Raw genomic sequence first — 19,362 nt, forward strand, 5'->3', positions numbered from 1 at the left:
GCTCTGCTCATAAATGACAGTGAAGCTCTGAATCAGCCCCCACATCAATCCCAAAAGATCTCTGCACTCCCTATTCCCATCACACAGCCCGTAGTTCACAAGGCATCCTGGGGACACAAGTCCCGAGGAAGGGGAACTGAGCCAGTGCTACAGATTCTAGGTCGGAGGATGTGCAGTATGCCTGGCATAGAGCAGGCAGAGGACAGCACATTGAATGAACATGCAAGAGGCAGTTGGGACACTTGGCACTTCATGGCAAGCAACAGGCCCAAGTGTCTTCCCAAAGGGTCCTGCTGTTTGTTAACTCTAGTTGTCTACCACAACCGCCTAGGTCTGGGCCGCAGCCTGGGAAATTCTGGTCCAGCAAGTGTGCAGTGAGGTTGAAAACGGGGATTTTAACAACACAGTGAGATGAGAGAGCTGCTGCCGCTGAGAGACTGAGTCCCCCAGCAATGTTCAGTTTCAGTGAGGGAAGATGCCAGCAGCAACGGCTGTGACCCCTGCAGTAGGAGAACAGGTGGCCTGGTCCCTCCTCTTGAGCCTACAGGAGGGAAAGCACGGACCTGAGACCACTCAACCTGCTGACTGCCACCTGGTCCTCCTGCTAATGCCTAGGACTCATCAGAAACGCTCACCTGGAGAGTGTGCAGTCTGGGCAGATTCAGAAAGGGGAAGAGCCCTCACACCCATACTATCACCTTGGCCCATGAGGGCAGGTGTGAGGACAGGGACCAGGAAACCTCTGAAGCTTATGGTTGTGTTTTGTCAAACACTTGCTTAATGACAGGTTAATAAGTAGATGGGACACCTGAGCTTGGGGAAGGAAAAGAGCTCCGGGATAGGAAGGGATCTCTATGTATTTTAATTTTCTGGTCCTTGGATCAAGATACTAGAGTTAAGATTCCCGGCTAGACAAGAAGAAGATAAACAAACAAACAAACAAATAAAATGGAAATTATGACAAAATATTCCCCAAGAAATAATAAAATTTTTTTTTAAGATTTTATTTATTTATTTTTAGAGAGGGAAGGGAGGACAAAGAGAGAGTGAGAGAAACATCAATGTGTGGTTGCTGAGGGTCATGACCTACAACCCAGGCATGTACCCTGACTAGGAATCGAACCTGCAACACTTTGGTTTACAGCCCACACTCAATCAACTGAGCTACACCAGCCAGGGCATAAAACTTTTTTTAAAAAAAGATTCCTGGCAAGAGACACAAGATATCATGTCCCTTAAGAGTCAAGTCTTACCAAGTTATCAAAAATACAGACAAGGAAAAAATTCCAGACAGAATTTTAAAATTAGACAATCAAAAAAAGACTACAGAATATATTCGATAATCATGGGAGAAAATACATTTTAAGATAATATGAAACTATATTTTATGGCTTCAGAAATCCATATACTAACAACATGAAGTATGGGTAATAAACACAAAAAGGTATATTTCAAAAGAATTACAAAACCATGGCAAGCCCTGGCTGGCATAGCTCGGTGGATTAAGCACGGGCTGCGAACCAAAGCATCGCAGGTTTGATTCCCAGTCAGGGCACATTCCTAGGTTGCAGGCCACGGCCCCCAACAACCACACATTGATGTTTCTCTCTCTCTCTCTCTCTCTCTCTAAAAATAAATAAATAAAATCTTAAAAAAAAAAAAAAAGCCCATGGCAAGATGGGGGTCATGTGTAATACGGCTGTGAAAAACTAAATCGTACTCGAGACAAAGGGAGGAACAAGTGGGCACTATGTGCAGGGGTGCAGGAAGGGCATTTATTGGTGCTTTGATAGTGAGAGATACATGAACAAAGACAAAAGCCATACAGTGAGAGGAGGCCACACACCCCACCCCCCACACACCCAAAGAAAGGGAGGAACTAATGGTGGCAGGGCTGGGAGTCTCAGAAGTACAGCTACCAGAGAAACTGTCAGCTTACCTTACTGTCAGGTTAAGCTCACCAAAGAAGGATGAGGCAGCCTCCTTTGCATAATTCATTCTAACCATCAAGTAAGAACTGATTATAAGACAGAAGTGAAAGAAACCAAGAAAAACAAACAAGCAAGCAAGCCCATAACCTCCAGGGAACGCTAGGCAGCCCCCTAAGAGAGTGTTTCTCAATGGGGTGGTGCCAGCATCCAGCAGGACTCCACCTGGGCATCCCCAGCCCTGCCTACTAGATGCCAGGCATTATGATACCACCCCACCCTGATTTCCCAATGTCCCCAAGAGCCCAGCTGCTGAGAACCATTGGCAATGTCAGGAACCAGGACACTAAAAGTCCTGTATTGCACAAATGGTCCTACACACTAGAACTGTTCAACCCAAACTGCCAATCACACCTCTACCAACTTAGAAAAGATGGATTCAAGTCCTTCAGAGAAACCACAGGTTCATTTGAAGGTATGAAACTGGAAAAGGGCACCATGACTCAAGAGGACTGGCAAACCCTCAAGCAAAATTGCACCTCTGCAACTGAGGATGATCCTGAAAATGAAGAACTGGGGAAGGAATGTTAAAAAAAAATTTCAATGTAAACTCAGACTTGAAATTTAGGATTTCAAATGTTAGAGGAAAACACCTGACAAAAAAAGTGAGAGGCCCCACTTGAGAAGAGTAAGTTAGGACAACCAAAGCCGACAGAAACTTACAAAATACACCCCAGAAAGGTTTGTTTCAGTTCTGCTCACAGCAAGAAGCAGTCCCTGGTCAGCTGCTCCTGGTTGATGGTGCAATGATGACAAACCGAGAGAGAAGAGCTCAAAGGAAAGCAGAACCAGGCAGCTCACATGTTCCTTCTCCCAGTGGGGGAAAGCAGACTTCAGAAACACAGGGTAAGTGACGAGGGACAAAGAGCAATGCCACTCACAGTGAGGTCTACTTCTGAGCCCAGATGTGGATCTCAGTGTACTGCAGAACATGAGAGAGCCTGGGTGCGCTTCTCAACTCTTCAAAGGGAGAAAAGCTTATTCCCCACTCTGCAAAGAGCTGGATGCCCACTCCATGCCAAAGTGTGGCATGCAGCAGAATTGAACCACTGCCTAACAGCTCTGCAGGCACCAACAGTGAGATGGCCCTGGCCGCAGCAGGAGTGCACTGTTCCAAGTCCTGCACAGAAGGTCAGCCTCAACCAATGAGAGGACAGGAGACGGTCGTGCATCAGAGTGTGGGCAAAGTATTTAACAAAGTCTCTTTTTTTCCTCTCTCTTTAGAGGTCTATGATAGGGCCTGGAAAACTGTTCAAAATCTCTGAGTAATCATTGCACACTTGCACATGGCCTGAGAGCCAGTGGTTCTTTTTGTTTCTTTAAAAGAGGTTGTTTATTTTTTAGAGAAAGGGGAAGGGAGGGACAAAGAAAGGGAAACATCGATAGACTGCCTCTTGCACACCCCCAACCAGGGACCCAGCTCTCAATCCAGGCATGTGCCCTGACCAGGAATCGAACTGGTGACCTTTCAGTTCACAACATGGTGCACAGCCCACTGCACCATATCAGCCAGGGCAGGATCTAGTGATTCTTAACTAGCTTGTGGCCATGGTCCTTTTTAAGAAATCCAGACCAAGTAAGAGGAAAAAGATCAGCAGTGCAAGCCAGGGCTGCTTCAGATGTCAAATCTGGACATCTGGACCATCAAATATGAAGGGTGCTTGTAGTTTTCAAAAGCATATTCCATATCATCCTGCAACTTTTATCTGCATAGTGGAAAAAGGTGTGTTGTGCCTCTCAAGAACTATAGAAAGTAAAACTGAACACCATCTTCCTGTCTGTTGAGGCTGGGTTAGGAGAGAGAACCTCTGTTCTAGAAGGAGCCTGAAGGTCAGAGCAGGGGAGGCCCATCAGACAACAGCAGAGGGTAACAGCTTCATGGAAGACAGGCTCTGAGACCGGCCTTGAAAGCAGAACTTCTGGAGAGAACAGGTGTCCATGAGTGGGAAACATACTCAAAGATACGGAGGAAATCACGGGGGTAGGTATTAAGAAAGCAGCTGGGAACCCAGTTTAGCTAGAGTGATTAGTGATTAATTACTAAGGTTGGGGACTCCACCAGGGTCATGTGCCCAAGCCCCTGGGAGAGTTAACACTCACAGAGAGGTACAGGTGGGTTGGGGCAGAAAGGGTGGAGAGGGGGTTGAAAGACCGTCTCATGCCCAGGTCCCACACTAGACCTGCAGGATCAGAACCTACTGAGCTCAGCTGAGCACTGGTGCCTGGGGACGCCCAGGTGACAAAGAGGTGCACCCCTGTGCAGGAACCACCACACTCATCCAACCTGGTCCTTCCCAGCGAGGAAAACATGGGGGGCCAGATTAATTTAGTGTCATTTCAACAGTGAGAAAAAAGCTCTAAAAGAACTAACACCTCTCACTGAACCAGGTACATCAAAGCAAAGCAAGTTCTGAATTTTTTTTTAAGTGAAAGCTGATTAAGACTTATAGTGCTCCTTTTCCTGTATTCTTTTTTCTTTTTCTTTCTTTTTGTTTTTTGAGAGAGAGAGAGAGAGACTGATTTGTTGTTCTACATATTTATACGTTCATTGGTTGATTCTTATACATGCCCTGACAGGAGGATCAAACCCATAACCTTGGTGTAACGGGATGACGCTCTCACCAAGTGAGCTGCCCAGCCAGAGCCTTGTTCTCTATTCTGAAGACTCCTGTAGGGCCTAAGTTAGGCAACAGAATCAGAACATTCCAACCCCCAACCATGCTCTTCAATATTTTCTATATTATATATAGGAATAATATTTTGATTTGGCAAATGGTTGCTTCAACAGCTGCCAAATCCTCTGTGGACTAGAAAGATCAAAGGCCTCTGGGTCAGACAGGCCGGGCTCAAACCTCCTTGCCCCACCCTCCATGCCTACCTGAAGCCCCAAGGAGTCTACCATCTTACCTGGGGGGTGGGGAAGGAGGAGAAAACCAACTACACAGGACACTAATGAGAATTACAAGAACTGTTATATAATGCTTAACACTTAACACCTCAGTAGGTACTCAATTAATGGCAGTTTCACTTCCTTTCGTAATTGTATCACCACACTCCTTAGTACTTAAGACAGTGCCGAGGCACCAATATATGAGGTCTGTCCGAAAAAAGTCCAGCCATTGTTGACGTAACAAGGGTTTGTGTGACATCGATGTAACCTGGCAGCCAAGGAGAGTGGACTAGAATACACATGTGTGAAAAATTATAACTTCATTGTACTAGTTTGTGGGGGTGGTAGGTACAGCTGAGTGAGCACATGTACTGTGTGGCCGTTGCATTCAAAATGACTGAGAAAGTAGAGCAACAAATCTGCATCAAATTTTGCGTTAAGTTTGAACATTCCTCCATTGAAACTATTCGGATGGTCCAGAAGGCTGCAGCTGTGGGCAGCTGGTGATGGGCAGCTTTATTACAACAATGCATCTGCTCATGCATCACGTCTCGTGCAGTTTTTTGGCAAAACAACAAACCACTCAGGAGACCAGGCCCCTCTACAGCCCAGATTTGGTACCCTACAACTCCTGGCTTTTCCCAAAACTAAAAATCACCTTTGAAAGGGAAGAGATCTCAGACCATTGATATTCAGGAAAATATGATGGGGCAGCTGATGGCGACTGGGAGAACCATGTTAGGTCCCAAGGTGCTTACTTTGAAGGGGACTGAGGTGTCACTGTCCTATGTACAATGTTTCTTGTATCTTCTTCAATAGATGTCTGGTTTTCATATTACATGACTGGGTACCTTCTGGACAGACCTCGTACATCCCCTATTATACATAATAGAGCACAGATATGGCATCAACAGCCTATGACCAGAACTCATGAGGTCTTAAATTAGAAGTGAATATGTTTATGGTAGTTCGCACAAAGTTTTGAGAAATGCCCTGACTGATCATATCTTAATTTAAAAAGAAAAGGAACAAAATGTAAGGTGGAGGCTTGCTAACAGCACATCACCATCATTCTCTCTAAAGGGTATCAGTTCAGGGTTCCATCACCTCCAAAATCCCAACAAAGAACAGAAATGGACCTGGCTGGTGTAGCTCAGTGGATTGAGCACGGGCCTGTAAAGCAAAGGGTTGCAGGTTCGATTTCCAGTCATGGCACATGCCTGGGTTGTGGGCCAGGTCCCCAGTAGGGGGTGTGTGAGAGGCAACCACACATTGATGTTTCTTTCCCTCTCTTTCTCCCTCCCTTCTCGTCTATCTAAAAATAAATTAATTAAAAAAAAAAAAGAAGAGAAATGGAGAGATGCAAGGGAAGGTGCATGCCTTTGGTATAAGAGGTATGCACCAAATGTAGCCACATGAAAAGCGGCAGCAAAACACCGAGAAAGAGCCCTGGCCGGGTAGCTCAGTTGGTTAGAGTACCATGCCAATATGCTATGGTTGAGGGTTCGATCTCCAGTAAGGGCATGTACAAAACCAACCAATGAATATATACCGCATTTTTCGGACCATAAGACACACCTAGATTTTAGAGGAGGAAAATAGGGAAAAAATTTTGGAGCAAAAAAAATTTGGTAAAATATTTAATAACATAAATAACATAATATTCACCAATGTAAATGTAAACAGAACTCAACAGCAGCATTAACCACCATTACTCATCCCAAGTGGGGGGGGGGTGCATCTTATAGCCCAAAAAATGTGGTAAACCATCGGAACAAAAATAGATGTTTCTCTCTTTCCTGCTAAAATAAATAAAAATTTTGCCCTGGCTGGTGTGGCTCAGTGGGTTGAGTGCCAGCCTGTGAACCAAAGGGTCACTGGTTCAATTCCCAGTCAGGGCACACACCTGGGTTGCAAGCCAGGCCCCCAGTGGGGAGTGCGAAAGGTAACCACACACTGATGTTTCTTCCCCTCTCTCTTTCTCCTTTCCCCCTCTACGAATAAAATCTTTAAAAATATATAAAGAAAGAAAGAAGAATGTTTAAAAATGACTAAAAGAGAAAGGTGAGAAGCAGCTGTTGGCTGTGACAACACCCTGCAGTGTTTACAATGAACTGCCAGCCCACAGGGTATGCCTGGAAACTCACGACACCCCAGAGGTGGGCAGATCAGGCACATCAGTCTCATTCTACAGACAGAAAAGCCAAGATTCAGAGAAGCCCCAGTCACAAACCTTGCACAGGGCAGGGCCAGACGAGAACCCAGAGCAGAGCCAGAAATCCCTCCTCCGGAAACCTCTCAGCCACAAGGCAGTCAGGGCGGCAACCACGCCCACGGAAAGGCGCAGCGCAGGGGCTCCGATTTCTGCAGCGGGACCCTGGGAGGGCTCAGCCTGCTCTGGGATCATGCTCTCCAAGATTTATAATGACAAAAGCATGAACAGACACAGTATTTGCCTTCGCCCTTCGCAGCTAGTCATTAAGTGCTTATGTTGTATGAGGAACACTTCTAGGCTCCTTTCTGGCCAGGCGCAATGACACTTGGCAGGTGGAGCCAGATGTCTGAAGGAAAAATAACAGAAATCTGCCTTAAATCTAAGTACAGGATCACTGTCAAAATACCAGCTACACAACTGGTAGGACATTAGTGATTTGCAAGAGACACTCTGTGCTTTTGTGTGGCTGTAGAAAAGTGACTAATTTTGAGAGAAACATATTTTCAAGCTTGCACAAAGCAACCAGTGTCAATGACACTAACTCATGACGACTTCAAGGTAATTCAAACTGTAAATCGAAGCATCAGGATTCAGAGCCCCCACACACAATTCTCCTATTCCAAGTAATACTGAGCAAAGGGGGTGGGACCCACGCCAACACATTTCCCTTCCCATGGTTGTTGGTACAGTTGCTATCTTATATCTTACACTTTGTTATCATCATAACTAATACACTTAATTATGCTCATAACTCTACGAGGTTTCATTATCCCCTTTGGAGAAACCAGGACTCTCAGGCTCAAGGAGAAGACACAAATGAGTCTAAGGCAGAAATAAAGATCTGAGCTCAGGTCCCTGTTACTCGACCACAGCACACTGCCCCAGGGAGGTAGGCTACTTGTCAAGGGGTCATTCTAAGAGAACATGACACTCAACACAGGCTTCAAGGAATGCACTGCCCACACACCTCTGGGCAAGTGCCACCCAAGCCTCAGCTGGCAGGCTCTCACGCCAGCTCCACAGCTTCCAGCCATCGGCCTCTCTCCTGGAATGTATTTCTGTCTCCATCTGAACATGGGTGTGCCTGGCATTCTTGACCTACATCACACACTCTGCAGTCCTGCACCCTGCACCAGGCTGCGAGCTCCTTGGGGACTGGGACACAACCTTTTCACCTCTGTCTACAGCAGACCCAGTGGCACAGAGGCTGAAACAGGACAAGTGAGAATGGCAACTGCTTGTGTAAAACACGTGGTGGGGCCTTCTGTAAGTTTAGCTGACACGTGCTGATTTTTCTTAACAACCGATACACCAGAATGAAGTAAACATTTACAGAAAAGGCTCAGGGGCTATCAACTTCTGAGTTACACCCCCTCTGTTTCACCCCTCTGCTGAACTATGCAAGTAAGAAGTGGAAGCAAAATCTGACAGGACAATGAAGCATAGAAAGCTGTAATTGACACAGTATCAAACTGTTAAAAATAGAACAAAAGCCTAACCACCACCTGACGCAAGCGAATCCTACTCTCCACCTTGTCCTTCCTTAACAACCAAAGCAGCCACATGAAGAGCAGGAGCAAGACCAAGAGCAGGGAGAGCTGGGCAGCAAGTGTGTCTGGCTCCACTGCTAGCCCGTGGGGTGGCACCCTGTAAGCCTCCTGCCTGCCAAGGAGCCTCTGGAAGCTCTGGAATTCTAAAGAGACTGTGGAGCACGGGGAGGAGAAATGGGACGGCCCTCAGAGGCAACCTTTCTCAACTTTTCTGCTTCAAAGCTGAAAGAGAAGACAAAAGACACCCCCATTATTTCTGTCTGGGACTGCATCTACTTACTCAGAAGTTTCCTTCAAACCTTCCAACTGCACCTCCCAGCTCAGCACCTTCTGCTGCTGTCCCCGGCACCGGACTCATCTTTGGACACAGTGACTGTCACTGTGCGTGCAATATGTACACTCAGAATGGGAAGAGAAAATACAAAGGGAGGGATTCTGAGGTGCTAGAAAGACAAATTTTGAATTCCACAGCTTTCTGATTTTGTTGGAAAAAGTAAACATTTTAAAACAAAGATATTCACACAGCTGTCTTGGTAAACTTTTCACTAACCCTAAGAACAGGTTACTTAAAGAGGCAGGAGAGCACTGCAGGTAAGAGAATGGGCTCTGCCTCAGCAGCGAGGTCATGTCCAAGTGGGCCTGCCCCTACCTGGCCTCAGCACCACTCCTATCATTCCCCCAAACCCTCCCCTCCTGCCAGGCTGCTCTCCTCACTGCCCTGGAGTGTGTCTTCCTCACTCCCAATAATATCTACATGTGTCTCATACTACACACATGCCAACACTCTTCTAAGACATACACTAACTCATTTAACCTTCACACACAGAGGAAGTACTAATCAAAGAGAGGTTAAGTAACTTGCCCAGGTTCACTCAGCTATGATGCTTCAGGCCCAGGACTCAAACTCCGGAACCTGAGCTTCTAACTGCTCATCTGTATTCTCCCTCAACAGACTTGCCCTGAATGAAAGACCCTTTCCTCCCCCTTTTTCTAATCAGGAAGAGGATTAAGATATTCTGTGTCCTCCAGAACAGGCAGGATAAGGCTGGCCAGAGGAGATACACGTAGGCAAAAGTGAGAGGCCTGCCGCTTCTCGCGAATGTGGCAGGAGGGGATACACTGGATCCCTCAGCAGAAAAGCTACGGCCTATCTCTGCCACCTGTCCTTAAACCCACCAGCATCTCCGTCCATGGTGCTCCTTCAAGGAGAGGCAGCTCTTCCAGGGGCTGGCTGGAGAAGTCAGCCCTGCCAAGGTAGAGTGAAGCGGGTGCCTAGTTCTGGAGGGCCAAGGACGCTGGACATGTCAGCCCTGGTAAAACCAGGCCAGTTCCCCAGTGCTTCTGGAAAGCACCTCAGGGGCTGGCCTAACTAAAACCCAAGGAGGGGACAGCACATGGTCAGAAATATGCAGCCATACTGGGGAGCAGGTAGATTGTTACTAAGGTTCCTTAGGGCATCTCTCATCGCCACAGTCCACATCCATTCTGAGGGATGAAAGCTATTCAATCTCATTGGCTGCCCGGCCCTCTCCTCTTCAACTACCAAAACCTACTCATTCTGAAAGGCCAGACTGAGTTCCATCTCATCCATGTCAGAGGGTCTCTCCCTCACCGGTACTCCACTATTCAGTGAGCATATACCAGGATTTCTTTGTTCCAGGTACATGCTCTTCTCCCTTACTAAGCTCCTCAAGGACAGAGTCCAGAGGTGTCCACTGAGCTGAGTCTTAAAATACAAGACGTTACCCTGATGCAGAAAAGAGACAGCGACACCCATTCAAGAGATCTGGGTGTGCAGAGCATGCCGTGTGAGGGCATTCCATGGACACGTAGGGAGAGAGAAGACTGGCAAGGTCTGACCTTGAAGGAATATGCTAAGGAAGGTAGATTTTTAACTAGGGTCCTAACCTACTCAATTTGGTTCCAACCTGAGAGCAGGGCCTGGACATGTGCATTTGCTTCTCTCGGACAAACTGCTGGTTAGGGATCATGCGGGACAGAGGACAGACTGTCTGGTGTGGAATAAAAGGAAACCATTAGGGAATCTAATACAGGTGTCCCACCACAAACGGGGATAGCTTGACCTAAGGGAGTGGTAGTGGGGATGAGGACAAGACAGGCAGTGAACAGAGGAACACAGTTAAGCAGAATCTGGCAAGCAGCTAGATGTGGCAAGAAGGGGTGTGCAGGCTCCCCCAGGTTCTTCCTTGGGTGAATGAACTGACCAGTAGATCAATACCTAAGCAAGAAAGAAGTGCAGGGCACAGGATGAGTTTCAATGTTGTCGCTTACAGGTCTATGTACCATTTAAAGGAAAACACACAAGATGGTTGGATAACGAGTATGAGCTCAGGGTGGGTGGATGGCTTCATGGCTCTCTAAACTTGAATTCCTACCTTCCTTGTTGCAGCAAAGAAAACAAGTGTCTCTTGCCCTGACTGGTATGGCTCAGTAAGTTGGGTGCTGTCCCACAAATGGAAAGGTTGGGAAAGGTTGTCAGGTTTGATTCCCCATCAGGGCCCCTGCCTGGGCTGCTGGCCAGGTCCCAGGTTGGGGGCTTGTGAGAGGCAACTGATTGATGGTTCTCTTGCACATGGTACATGACATTTCTCTCTCTCCCTTTCTCCCTTCCTTCCCTTCTCCCTAAAAACAAATAAATAAAATCTTAAAAAAAAAAAAAAAACCCACACAGACACAACAAATATCTCAAACATTCAGTGATACTTCTCAATGCAATGAGAGTATTTTAAGTGTGCCCATACAATAAAATGTGAAATCAACAGCCTCTTTAGAGTTGTAGCAAGATCAGAAAAGATCCAAGAACCAGGAGACAAATGTTTTTGTTCTAGAATAAACCTTAAAAAAAGGTCCGCCCTGGCTGGTGTAGCTCAGTGGATTGAGTGCGGGCTGCGAACCAAAGCATCACAGGTTCAATTCCCAGTCAGGGCACGTGCCTGGGTTGCAGGCCATGGCCCCTAGTAACCGCACATTGATGTTTCTCTCTCTCCCTCCCTTACCTTTCTAAAAATAAGTAAATAAAATCTTAAAAAAAAAGAAATACAAACACTTTAAAAAAAAAAGGTCCAACTGTAGCAATGACTGAGTATATTCTTTCCCAGGGCCTGTCCATATTATCTTCTAGTAGAGAAACATTTACAAAGTATATCACTAAGGGAGGCGGAATTATCCTAATTTACTGGGACGCATGAATTCCGGATAAAAAGTGCAATGCTGCCCTGGCTGGTGTGGCTCAGTGGACTGAGCGATGGCCCGTGAACCAGGGGGTCGAGGTTGGATTCCCAGTCAAGGCACATGCCTAGGTTGTGGGCTGGGTTCCTAGTGGGGGGGCATATGAGGGGCAACCACACACTGATGTTTCTCTCCCCCCCCTTCCCTTCTAAAAAAAAATATACATTTTTTTAAAGTGCAATGCTTTTTCCAATTCCCAAAAACCCAGAGTGGATTCAGGACACTTACACCGACATAACACCATCTGTAAACTCCCTTCACCTCCTGACACACACAGCACCAGTCACACTCATTGCTCTATTGTTAGCTACCCAAATCACAGATTATAAACCTGTACTCAAAAGCAAACCAGTTTATTGCTGAATACAACTAATTTCAAGGAATGAACTGCAATTTAGTGACTCCTCCTACTCATTCACAAGTGATCAAGGACTGAAAGCATACCAATGTGGAGTCCTGAGTAAAAATCATTTATCCAAGACTAAAACATTACTAACAAATCTCAATTACTCTTCTCAACAGTTACACAACAACTAATAAAATGTCGCTCCTCTCTTAAATTCACAAATTTTGCCACTGAGAAAGCCCTTCTGGGAAGGCACTCAGCTGGAGGGCCCTTAGGGGAACTGTATGCAATTGAGGCTGAAAAGAAATTATGAGACTGCAATCAATTTCCTTAGCCACACCTTCAGGTTTCACTTTTGTAGCTATTTCCCTCCTGATTGAAGCAATGGTTACAATCTAGTTAGCCATTAATGCTGAATTAGCTTCCTGCAAATTAAAACATATTTTATGTTTTATTAACATTGTAAGTTCTAAAAAGGGTTCTGAAAAAAGGCTAATCATTTTAGCCAGCGATTTTTAACCCTTTTCTAACCTTTTTCGTCTCACTGCACATATAAACTAATTACTAAAATTCTGCACCACAGCAAAAAATGTATTTTTTTGCCAATCTGATACAAAAAAGAGGTATAATTCTGATTCATTCGCACCAGATGGCTATTTTGTGTTGCGGTTGTCATTTTTAATTTGACAATCCAAGGGAAAAGAGGTCAGAGCCCCTGACTAAATAGTCAAATATTGCGTGTGTTAAAAATTCTTGTGGCACACTAGTTGAAAAACTGCTACTTTGGACAAAATTTTTTTTAATTATGACTTTATCACCGCTCACTTTGCCTAAACTAACTTCTCAGTTCCATACATGCAAATCACTCCATCTTTAACACTACCTGCAGACAATCACTGTTACAAAGAAACCTCTGATTCTGAGTGTCCGGGAAGAGTTTCTGAGGAAACCTGAAGCTCTTTAAGATGTCCATTTGATTATTCAACATGTTTACTTTTTCACCATTGAAAGTCCCTTTTGTTTCCTCCCCCAACCTGCATCCATCTTTTTTTTTTTTTTTAACTGACCAGGCTTAAATACTGACTCTCCGAGACAATGATCAACGCCATGAAACCATCATTCTCCCTATTGAATTGAAAGAATTTGCCCTGGCTGGCATAGCTCAGTGGATTGAGCACGGGCTGGGAACCAAAGTGTCCCAGGTTCGATTCCCAGCCAGGGGACATTCCTGGGTTGCAGGCCAGAACCCCCCGCAACCGCAACCGCACATTGATGTCTCTCTCTCTATCTCCCTCCCTTCCCTCTCTAAAAATAAATAAATAAAATCTTAAGAATATATATATATTAATTAAAAAGAAAGAAAGAAAGAATTTCCATCCACAACTCCAAAAACAACATACCCCTCCATGTATCCTTGAAATGAGAAAGTGTGAGAAGGAACATGGAACTTGGGGTTTGGAGTGAGGGAGATTTAGCATCTCATCTCTCCCCACTCAGGTCTACTACTCTACCTTAAGCAACACTCAACCTATATCTAAGCCTCACAATTTTCTCATTTGTAGAATAAAGATGACAATACACTAACTTTGTTACTGAAAAGAAAGAAATTACATAAATGATCTAGTACCTAAAAGGTACTCAGTTAATGTTACATATTTTTTCTAAGCTCCAATTTGTTTAAACACACACGTGCACACACACACACACACACACACACACACTCTAAAAAAATAAAACCCACAGTAACTCCCCTCTCAGACTACTAGGAACCCAAGATCCCCAAACTGGATCAATTGGGCTAGACTAGGGGATACCAGGATGAATTAGGTCAAGATCCCTGCCCCTGAGGAAGTCAGAAGCCAGGAGGAAAGACAAGTCGAACACAAATCGCATCGTGGTAAACAGAAACATAAGGAAAGCACTGTAGGGTAGGAGCATTTTAGATCTTGCTTCCTAACAATGTCAGTTTTGGCTCAAGTAAACTCGTAAAAATTCTCTAAAGAGAAAGTGCTGTAGTCACACAAAAAAGGGAACATATTCTGAAGGGGGATCATGCATACCTCACAGGGGAGCTGGGACTGTAGTGGAACCTGGGACTTCCCTGGAAGGGGAGAGGTGGGAGGAAGGCAGCCTTTCTCAGGCAGAGTAAACAGCGGGTGCAAAGGGAGACCACATAACAAGAGCGAGCAGCGGCTTTTGTTGTCATAACTGAGATCACAGCTCACTCTCTCTTCCTAAGAGAAAAATTTGTGCAGCCCACGAATCTCTCTGCATTCCATTTTCTCACCTACAAAATGGGAATAATACTATCTATTTCACTAGGGATTAAACATGATCACGAATGTGAACTACAGAGCTAGCTGCACAAAGTAAAAGCTTAAAAAATAAAGTAGCTACTGCGAAGGTGAAAGGGTAGAGGGAAGCCAAGGGGCAGGAGGGGAGACTAAACAGTGACTTCCGGTCAACCTGAGAATGATACTGCAATGCCAAGTAAGAAGTTAGGATTAACTGCTGAGGACAATAAAGCCACAGAGGTTTTTCAAAAGGAGTGAAAGGATTAAACATTTGCTTTCAGAAAAAGAAAAAGAAGAAAAAAGAAAAAAAAAAACAATTCTGCTATCCCTGAAGGGTAATCAGAGCAAAGCCCTTGGAGGACATCTGAGAGATAAGGGCATGAATTCAAATAATTTCAGTAAGATTAGGAAGGAAAGCAGGCACTCCAGAGAAATCTTTCTACAGTAAAATTCTCCAGGCTTAACCAGGTGACCGCATCTGGGGAGCTGAGTAGGGAAATAAGTAACAGTCCTCTCGTCTGGATAATTGGGTGAATGGTGGCGCGCCCACTTCCAATCGAGTTTTATTAAGTTAAACGTCGTCTCCAGCCCTTAATGAACACAAGAAAGGAAACGTTCTCAGTGAGGGAAGGCCCGGAGGCTGTGACTCTAAATTCAACGTCCAGCTCTACCAAGCACTGCTCTGTCCAGGAGGAACCCCAGATCTCTCTGTCCCCTCAGGAAACCAGCTCCTGGGCCTTTTTTATTTCCGGCCCGGTGCAGCTTCACAGCAGTACCCGGCATCCAACTCACAAACGCTGGCGAGAACTGCTCTGGAGGACGCCGGCAAACACATTTGCGAAAGAATTAAGCCAGTTTAGCATCTGTGTTCTTCCCCAAAGGAGCCAATTAGCAAGAATGCACCCCGCTGCATTCAAGATACAAAGTACCAAAGTTATTTTTATAAACTTTGCTTGGTTTTGATTCGAACGACTGAAGCCAACCCCCCCCCCCACCCCCAAAATGGCACTTTGCCTCATCAGGGAAAAAGAGATCCGAATGACTAAGTGGTGGGTAGGAAAGGAGACGGGGAAGAAGAACGGCGCCGCGGTCGGGGCCGACCTTCCCGGAGTTGGAACTTGCCACTGTGTGACTCTGCAGTCACAAGGCGACAGTTTGCTAGAACCCAACGCAATTTCAAGCGACCCACCAAAAACCGCCCTAACTTCCGTCGCCCGGCATCTTCCTTTATTCCCCATACTGAGCCTCCGGGCCGCCGGAGCTGCGGCCCTGAGGAGCGGGGCTCCGAGCCGGCGCGCTGTGGCCCAGGGCGGGGCGGCTCCGCGGCGCGGGCTCCCGGTCGGGGCTCCAGTGCTCGGGCCTTACCCGCAGGCACCGGTTTGGGGCCTCCCGGCCGAGCCCCCACATCAACACCGCTCCGGGGCCGGGAGGCGGCCGCCGCGAAAAAGGGGTAGCCGGCTGGGCTGCGGGCGGAGGGGAGCGTGGATACTCCGGGCCGGGCTGAGGCGACGGCTCCCAGCGCGGCCTGGCGCTCCCGCCCAGGCTGAGGCCTAGGCGGCCCCGTTAGTTCCTTCACCGCGCACGGCCCAGGGGGGCGGCGGGCCCACGTAGGGCGGGAGGCCAGGCGGCGGCGGCCCAAAGAGTCCCGGCCCGCCACGGGGGCCCTGGGCCGACGACGCCGCCCCCGGCTCGGCCGGCGCCGGAGAATGGCTTTTACCTTCATCAGCCTCCTGCTGGCCGCCATCTTGGATCTGGTACTGCTGCCTTCCCAGTGTGCATCACGGCCGACCGGGGTGCTGGAGCCCCCGCACTTCCTGGAGCGGGGGAGGGGCGGCCGAGGCGGGGCACCGGATGTGCAAATCACCTACTGTGTGCGGGCAACAGCACCAGAGGCCTGGGTGAACAGAACTAGTAGAGACCCTGTCTTTGTGGGGGTGTCCAATCTGATGGTTATTACAAACAGTGCCTGGCATATAGTAGGTGCACAATAAATATTGGTTGCACAAAATCACTAAAGGATTATATCAGGACTGCTAAGCGCTGTGAAGAAAAGGAAACTGGATGATTTAAAAAAAAAGAAAACTGGGTGATGAGAAAGTGACTGTGGGGACCTACTTTTCATTGAAAAGTCAGAAAAGCCTCACTGAGGGAAAAGCTATAATAGCTAACACTGGTTACCATTAACAGCCCCATTTCATGCGAGAAACAGAAGCATGGAGAAGCCCAATAATTTGCCCAAGGTCACGCCCCACGCCTGGGACGTTGAAGGGTAGGGAGGAGCAGCTGGGAGGCTGGATGGAGAATGTTTCGAGTAGGGGAAATGGCACTGGCAAAGCGTTGGGTGACAGGCATGAGGCAGTCTGAGCGCTGGGTGACCAGAATGGAGTAAAAAGGATTACAGGGAGTGAGGGAGGTGGGTGACACACTGTGGAGGGCCTTGTAGGAAAGGGAAGGATTTGACTTTTCTCCTGAATGCCCTGAGAGCCCTTTAATGGATGTGGGTAGCAACCAGTCAGGTACAGGTATTTAAGGGGAGGACTCCAATTGGATAATGGAGAACAGAAGTAGATAAGAAGATAAGAAGGGGATGCGGGGCCATTTGGAAGGCTATTGCACCCATCCAGGCAAAGAGATGATGGTGGCTTGGACCTCAGGTGGCAGTGCAGGCGAAGAGAAGGCTACAGCTTCAGCACACAGTTTGGCCTTGTGAAGGAGCTTCTCTCCACTCTAAAAGCAATCCATTTCCCAGGAAAGGAGAGAAGAAAGGGACACTGGAAATATATGGCCTTGGTTAGGACTGGCCTCCTATACGGTGTCTGGGAATCCAGGCTTGACATTGGGAGGGAGCTGGGGAGAGACTAAGTGACAAGCCTCATGCACTCTGTCTGCCTTCCACCTCCCCCAGGGCTAGCATGCCGTGGGTGCTCAATAAACATTTGACAAATGTAGGAGGGACTCTGTCAGCTACTTCCCTGGAGCCACAGGGGACTTGGAAGTCTGGCTTGGGGACTGACTCCATGGTCCTATTGTGTACACTGGGCCTGGTGCTTAGCTGGCCCAGGTCAAAGAAAGAACACAGCTTTACTGGGAACTGGTTTCCCCTGTGGAAGACCACAGAATGAATGGGATCCTGCCCTGAAGAATTTCAAGCCAGCTGAGGAAGCACAATGCGTACTCTTAACCTCAACATGCTAAACTGGGAATAGAGGCTATGATCAGGAGAGGCCAAGTGGGGAGAACTACTTTTTGCTGTGGCATCTTCCTGCATCCTCACCAATGCCATGCAAGATGGCTCCTTTGTACCCACTTTGCAGGTGGGGAACCGAGGCCCTGAGCAGCAGAGTACCCTTGTAAGCTGCCTGGTCTTTGGGGCCCCATTCCTGCGCTGGCTTCTGATCAAACCAGCTACACCCCACCCTCCACTGAGCTAACCTTGGTCATTCAGACCTGACCTTTTTATGCCACCTACAGAGCCGCCCATCAAAAGTGGCCTCTTCCACCTCCTGGATTCCAGGCCCTTCTGCTCAAACTTATCACATGCTACTCCTTTCTCCAATCAGCACAGGTCCTGGGCTCTCATCTGCTAGGTTCAGAGAGGAGGATACAAAGCTGGTACTTGCTTTCAAGGGGCTGGCAGCATTCTGTGGAGGCACTGAGAAAAACAACAGAAGGCAGGAGGATTTGGTGACTTGTGGAGCTCAGAGGAGGGGCCTGACAGAGGCCGGTGGAGGGGTCAGGGGTGGAAGGAATTCTACAGCCAGAGAGAGGCCAAGAGACATTGTGGGGAAAAGAAAGTGCCTCTGCTAAGGCAGGAAACTGGCAATGGGCACTCACACTTGATAAGCCTGACTGTGTGTCTGGCACTGGGCCCTGGACATTTGCACACACCCCTGAGTGCATTGATGCCACAGACCAATGCTAAGATACCCTATTTCACAGATGAGGCAACTGAGGCCCTGATAAAATGGCTTGCCTGGCATCGCCCAGCTTGGAAGTGGGGCTCCAGGAGGCAGATCCTCAATCTGGTCTGTGCTGGTGAGGCTCTGCCTTGACTGCCCTCTGCTTGCCCAACACTTCAGGTCCTGCATCCCTCCCTTCCCACAACCAGTCCTGCAGCCATACCACACCCTCTGCCTCTGGCCATGCTGCTCCCTTGCCTGTGGTGCCTTTGTCATTCCCTCCCCCTGCCACCCCCTTATCCATCTGGCAAGGCTAGTCATTCTTAAGGACTCAACTTACCACACTTATCTGGGGAAATTGACAGCCTGCTGTGCGCTGCACTGAGTGTAAATGCACAAGCATCAAATACTCCAGCTGCCTCTGAGGTCAGAACTGCTACCAGTCCCATTTACAGAGGAAGAGACTATGGCTCAAGGGATCAATCAACTTTTTCTCAGTTACCCAGCCAGTCAGAGGCTTGAGCCCACATCTGCAGCTGGACCATGAGGGGTAGACCAAGATCTGGGAGGCACAGGTGACCCAAAGAGCTCCCTCCCTCCCCCCCTCCTGTTCTCCCTCCTTCTGTTCCATCCTATTTTTCTTGCTTCCTCATTCCTTCCTCCCTTCAGCAGCCACCACTGGAGGTTATCTGTGTATTAATGTGGTGTCGGGCCCCACTCCACCCTGATTAGGTTGGTCACTCAACAAACATTTGATAAAGGACTGTCCCCTGCCCCAGAGCAATGGTCACATGACTGGACAAATGATATTGCCACAAGTATTAGTGGGGAGCTAAGCAAGGGCTCGTGCTTCAGGCTGCAGAGAAAGGAGGGTAACTAGAATAGGCCCAGAGAGGACAGAAGCAGAGATGGCAGACGATGGAGGATAGGT

The 19,362-nt window shown here is 47.5% G+C and overlaps 1 protein-coding gene across 2 annotated transcripts in view; it reads right to left on the minus strand.

Moving 5' to 3' along the window:
* UBE2L3 (ubiquitin conjugating enzyme E2 L3) overlaps positions 1 to 16,353 on the minus strand; it is a 49,050-nt gene extending 32,697 nt beyond the window's left edge. The window contains exon 1 of one of the 2 annotated variants that reach the window (XM_028527654.1): positions 16,250 to 16,353. In XM_028527654.1, the coding sequence (XP_028383455.1) occupies positions 16,250 to 16,276 (27 nt within the window). In that variant the 5' untranslated portion in view covers positions 16,277 to 16,353. The remainder of the gene's footprint in view (positions 1 to 16,249) is intronic. The other variant, XM_028527655.1, reaches the window with a different exon arrangement.
* Positions 16,354 to 19,362: the final 3,009 nt, after the last annotated feature.

The sequence above is a fragment of the Phyllostomus discolor genome, chromosome 13 (assembly GCF_004126475.2).
Source record: "Phyllostomus discolor isolate MPI-MPIP mPhyDis1 chromosome 13, mPhyDis1.pri.v3, whole genome shotgun sequence".
NCBI classification, from domain to species: domain Eukaryota; kingdom Metazoa; phylum Chordata; class Mammalia; order Chiroptera; family Phyllostomidae; genus Phyllostomus; species Phyllostomus discolor.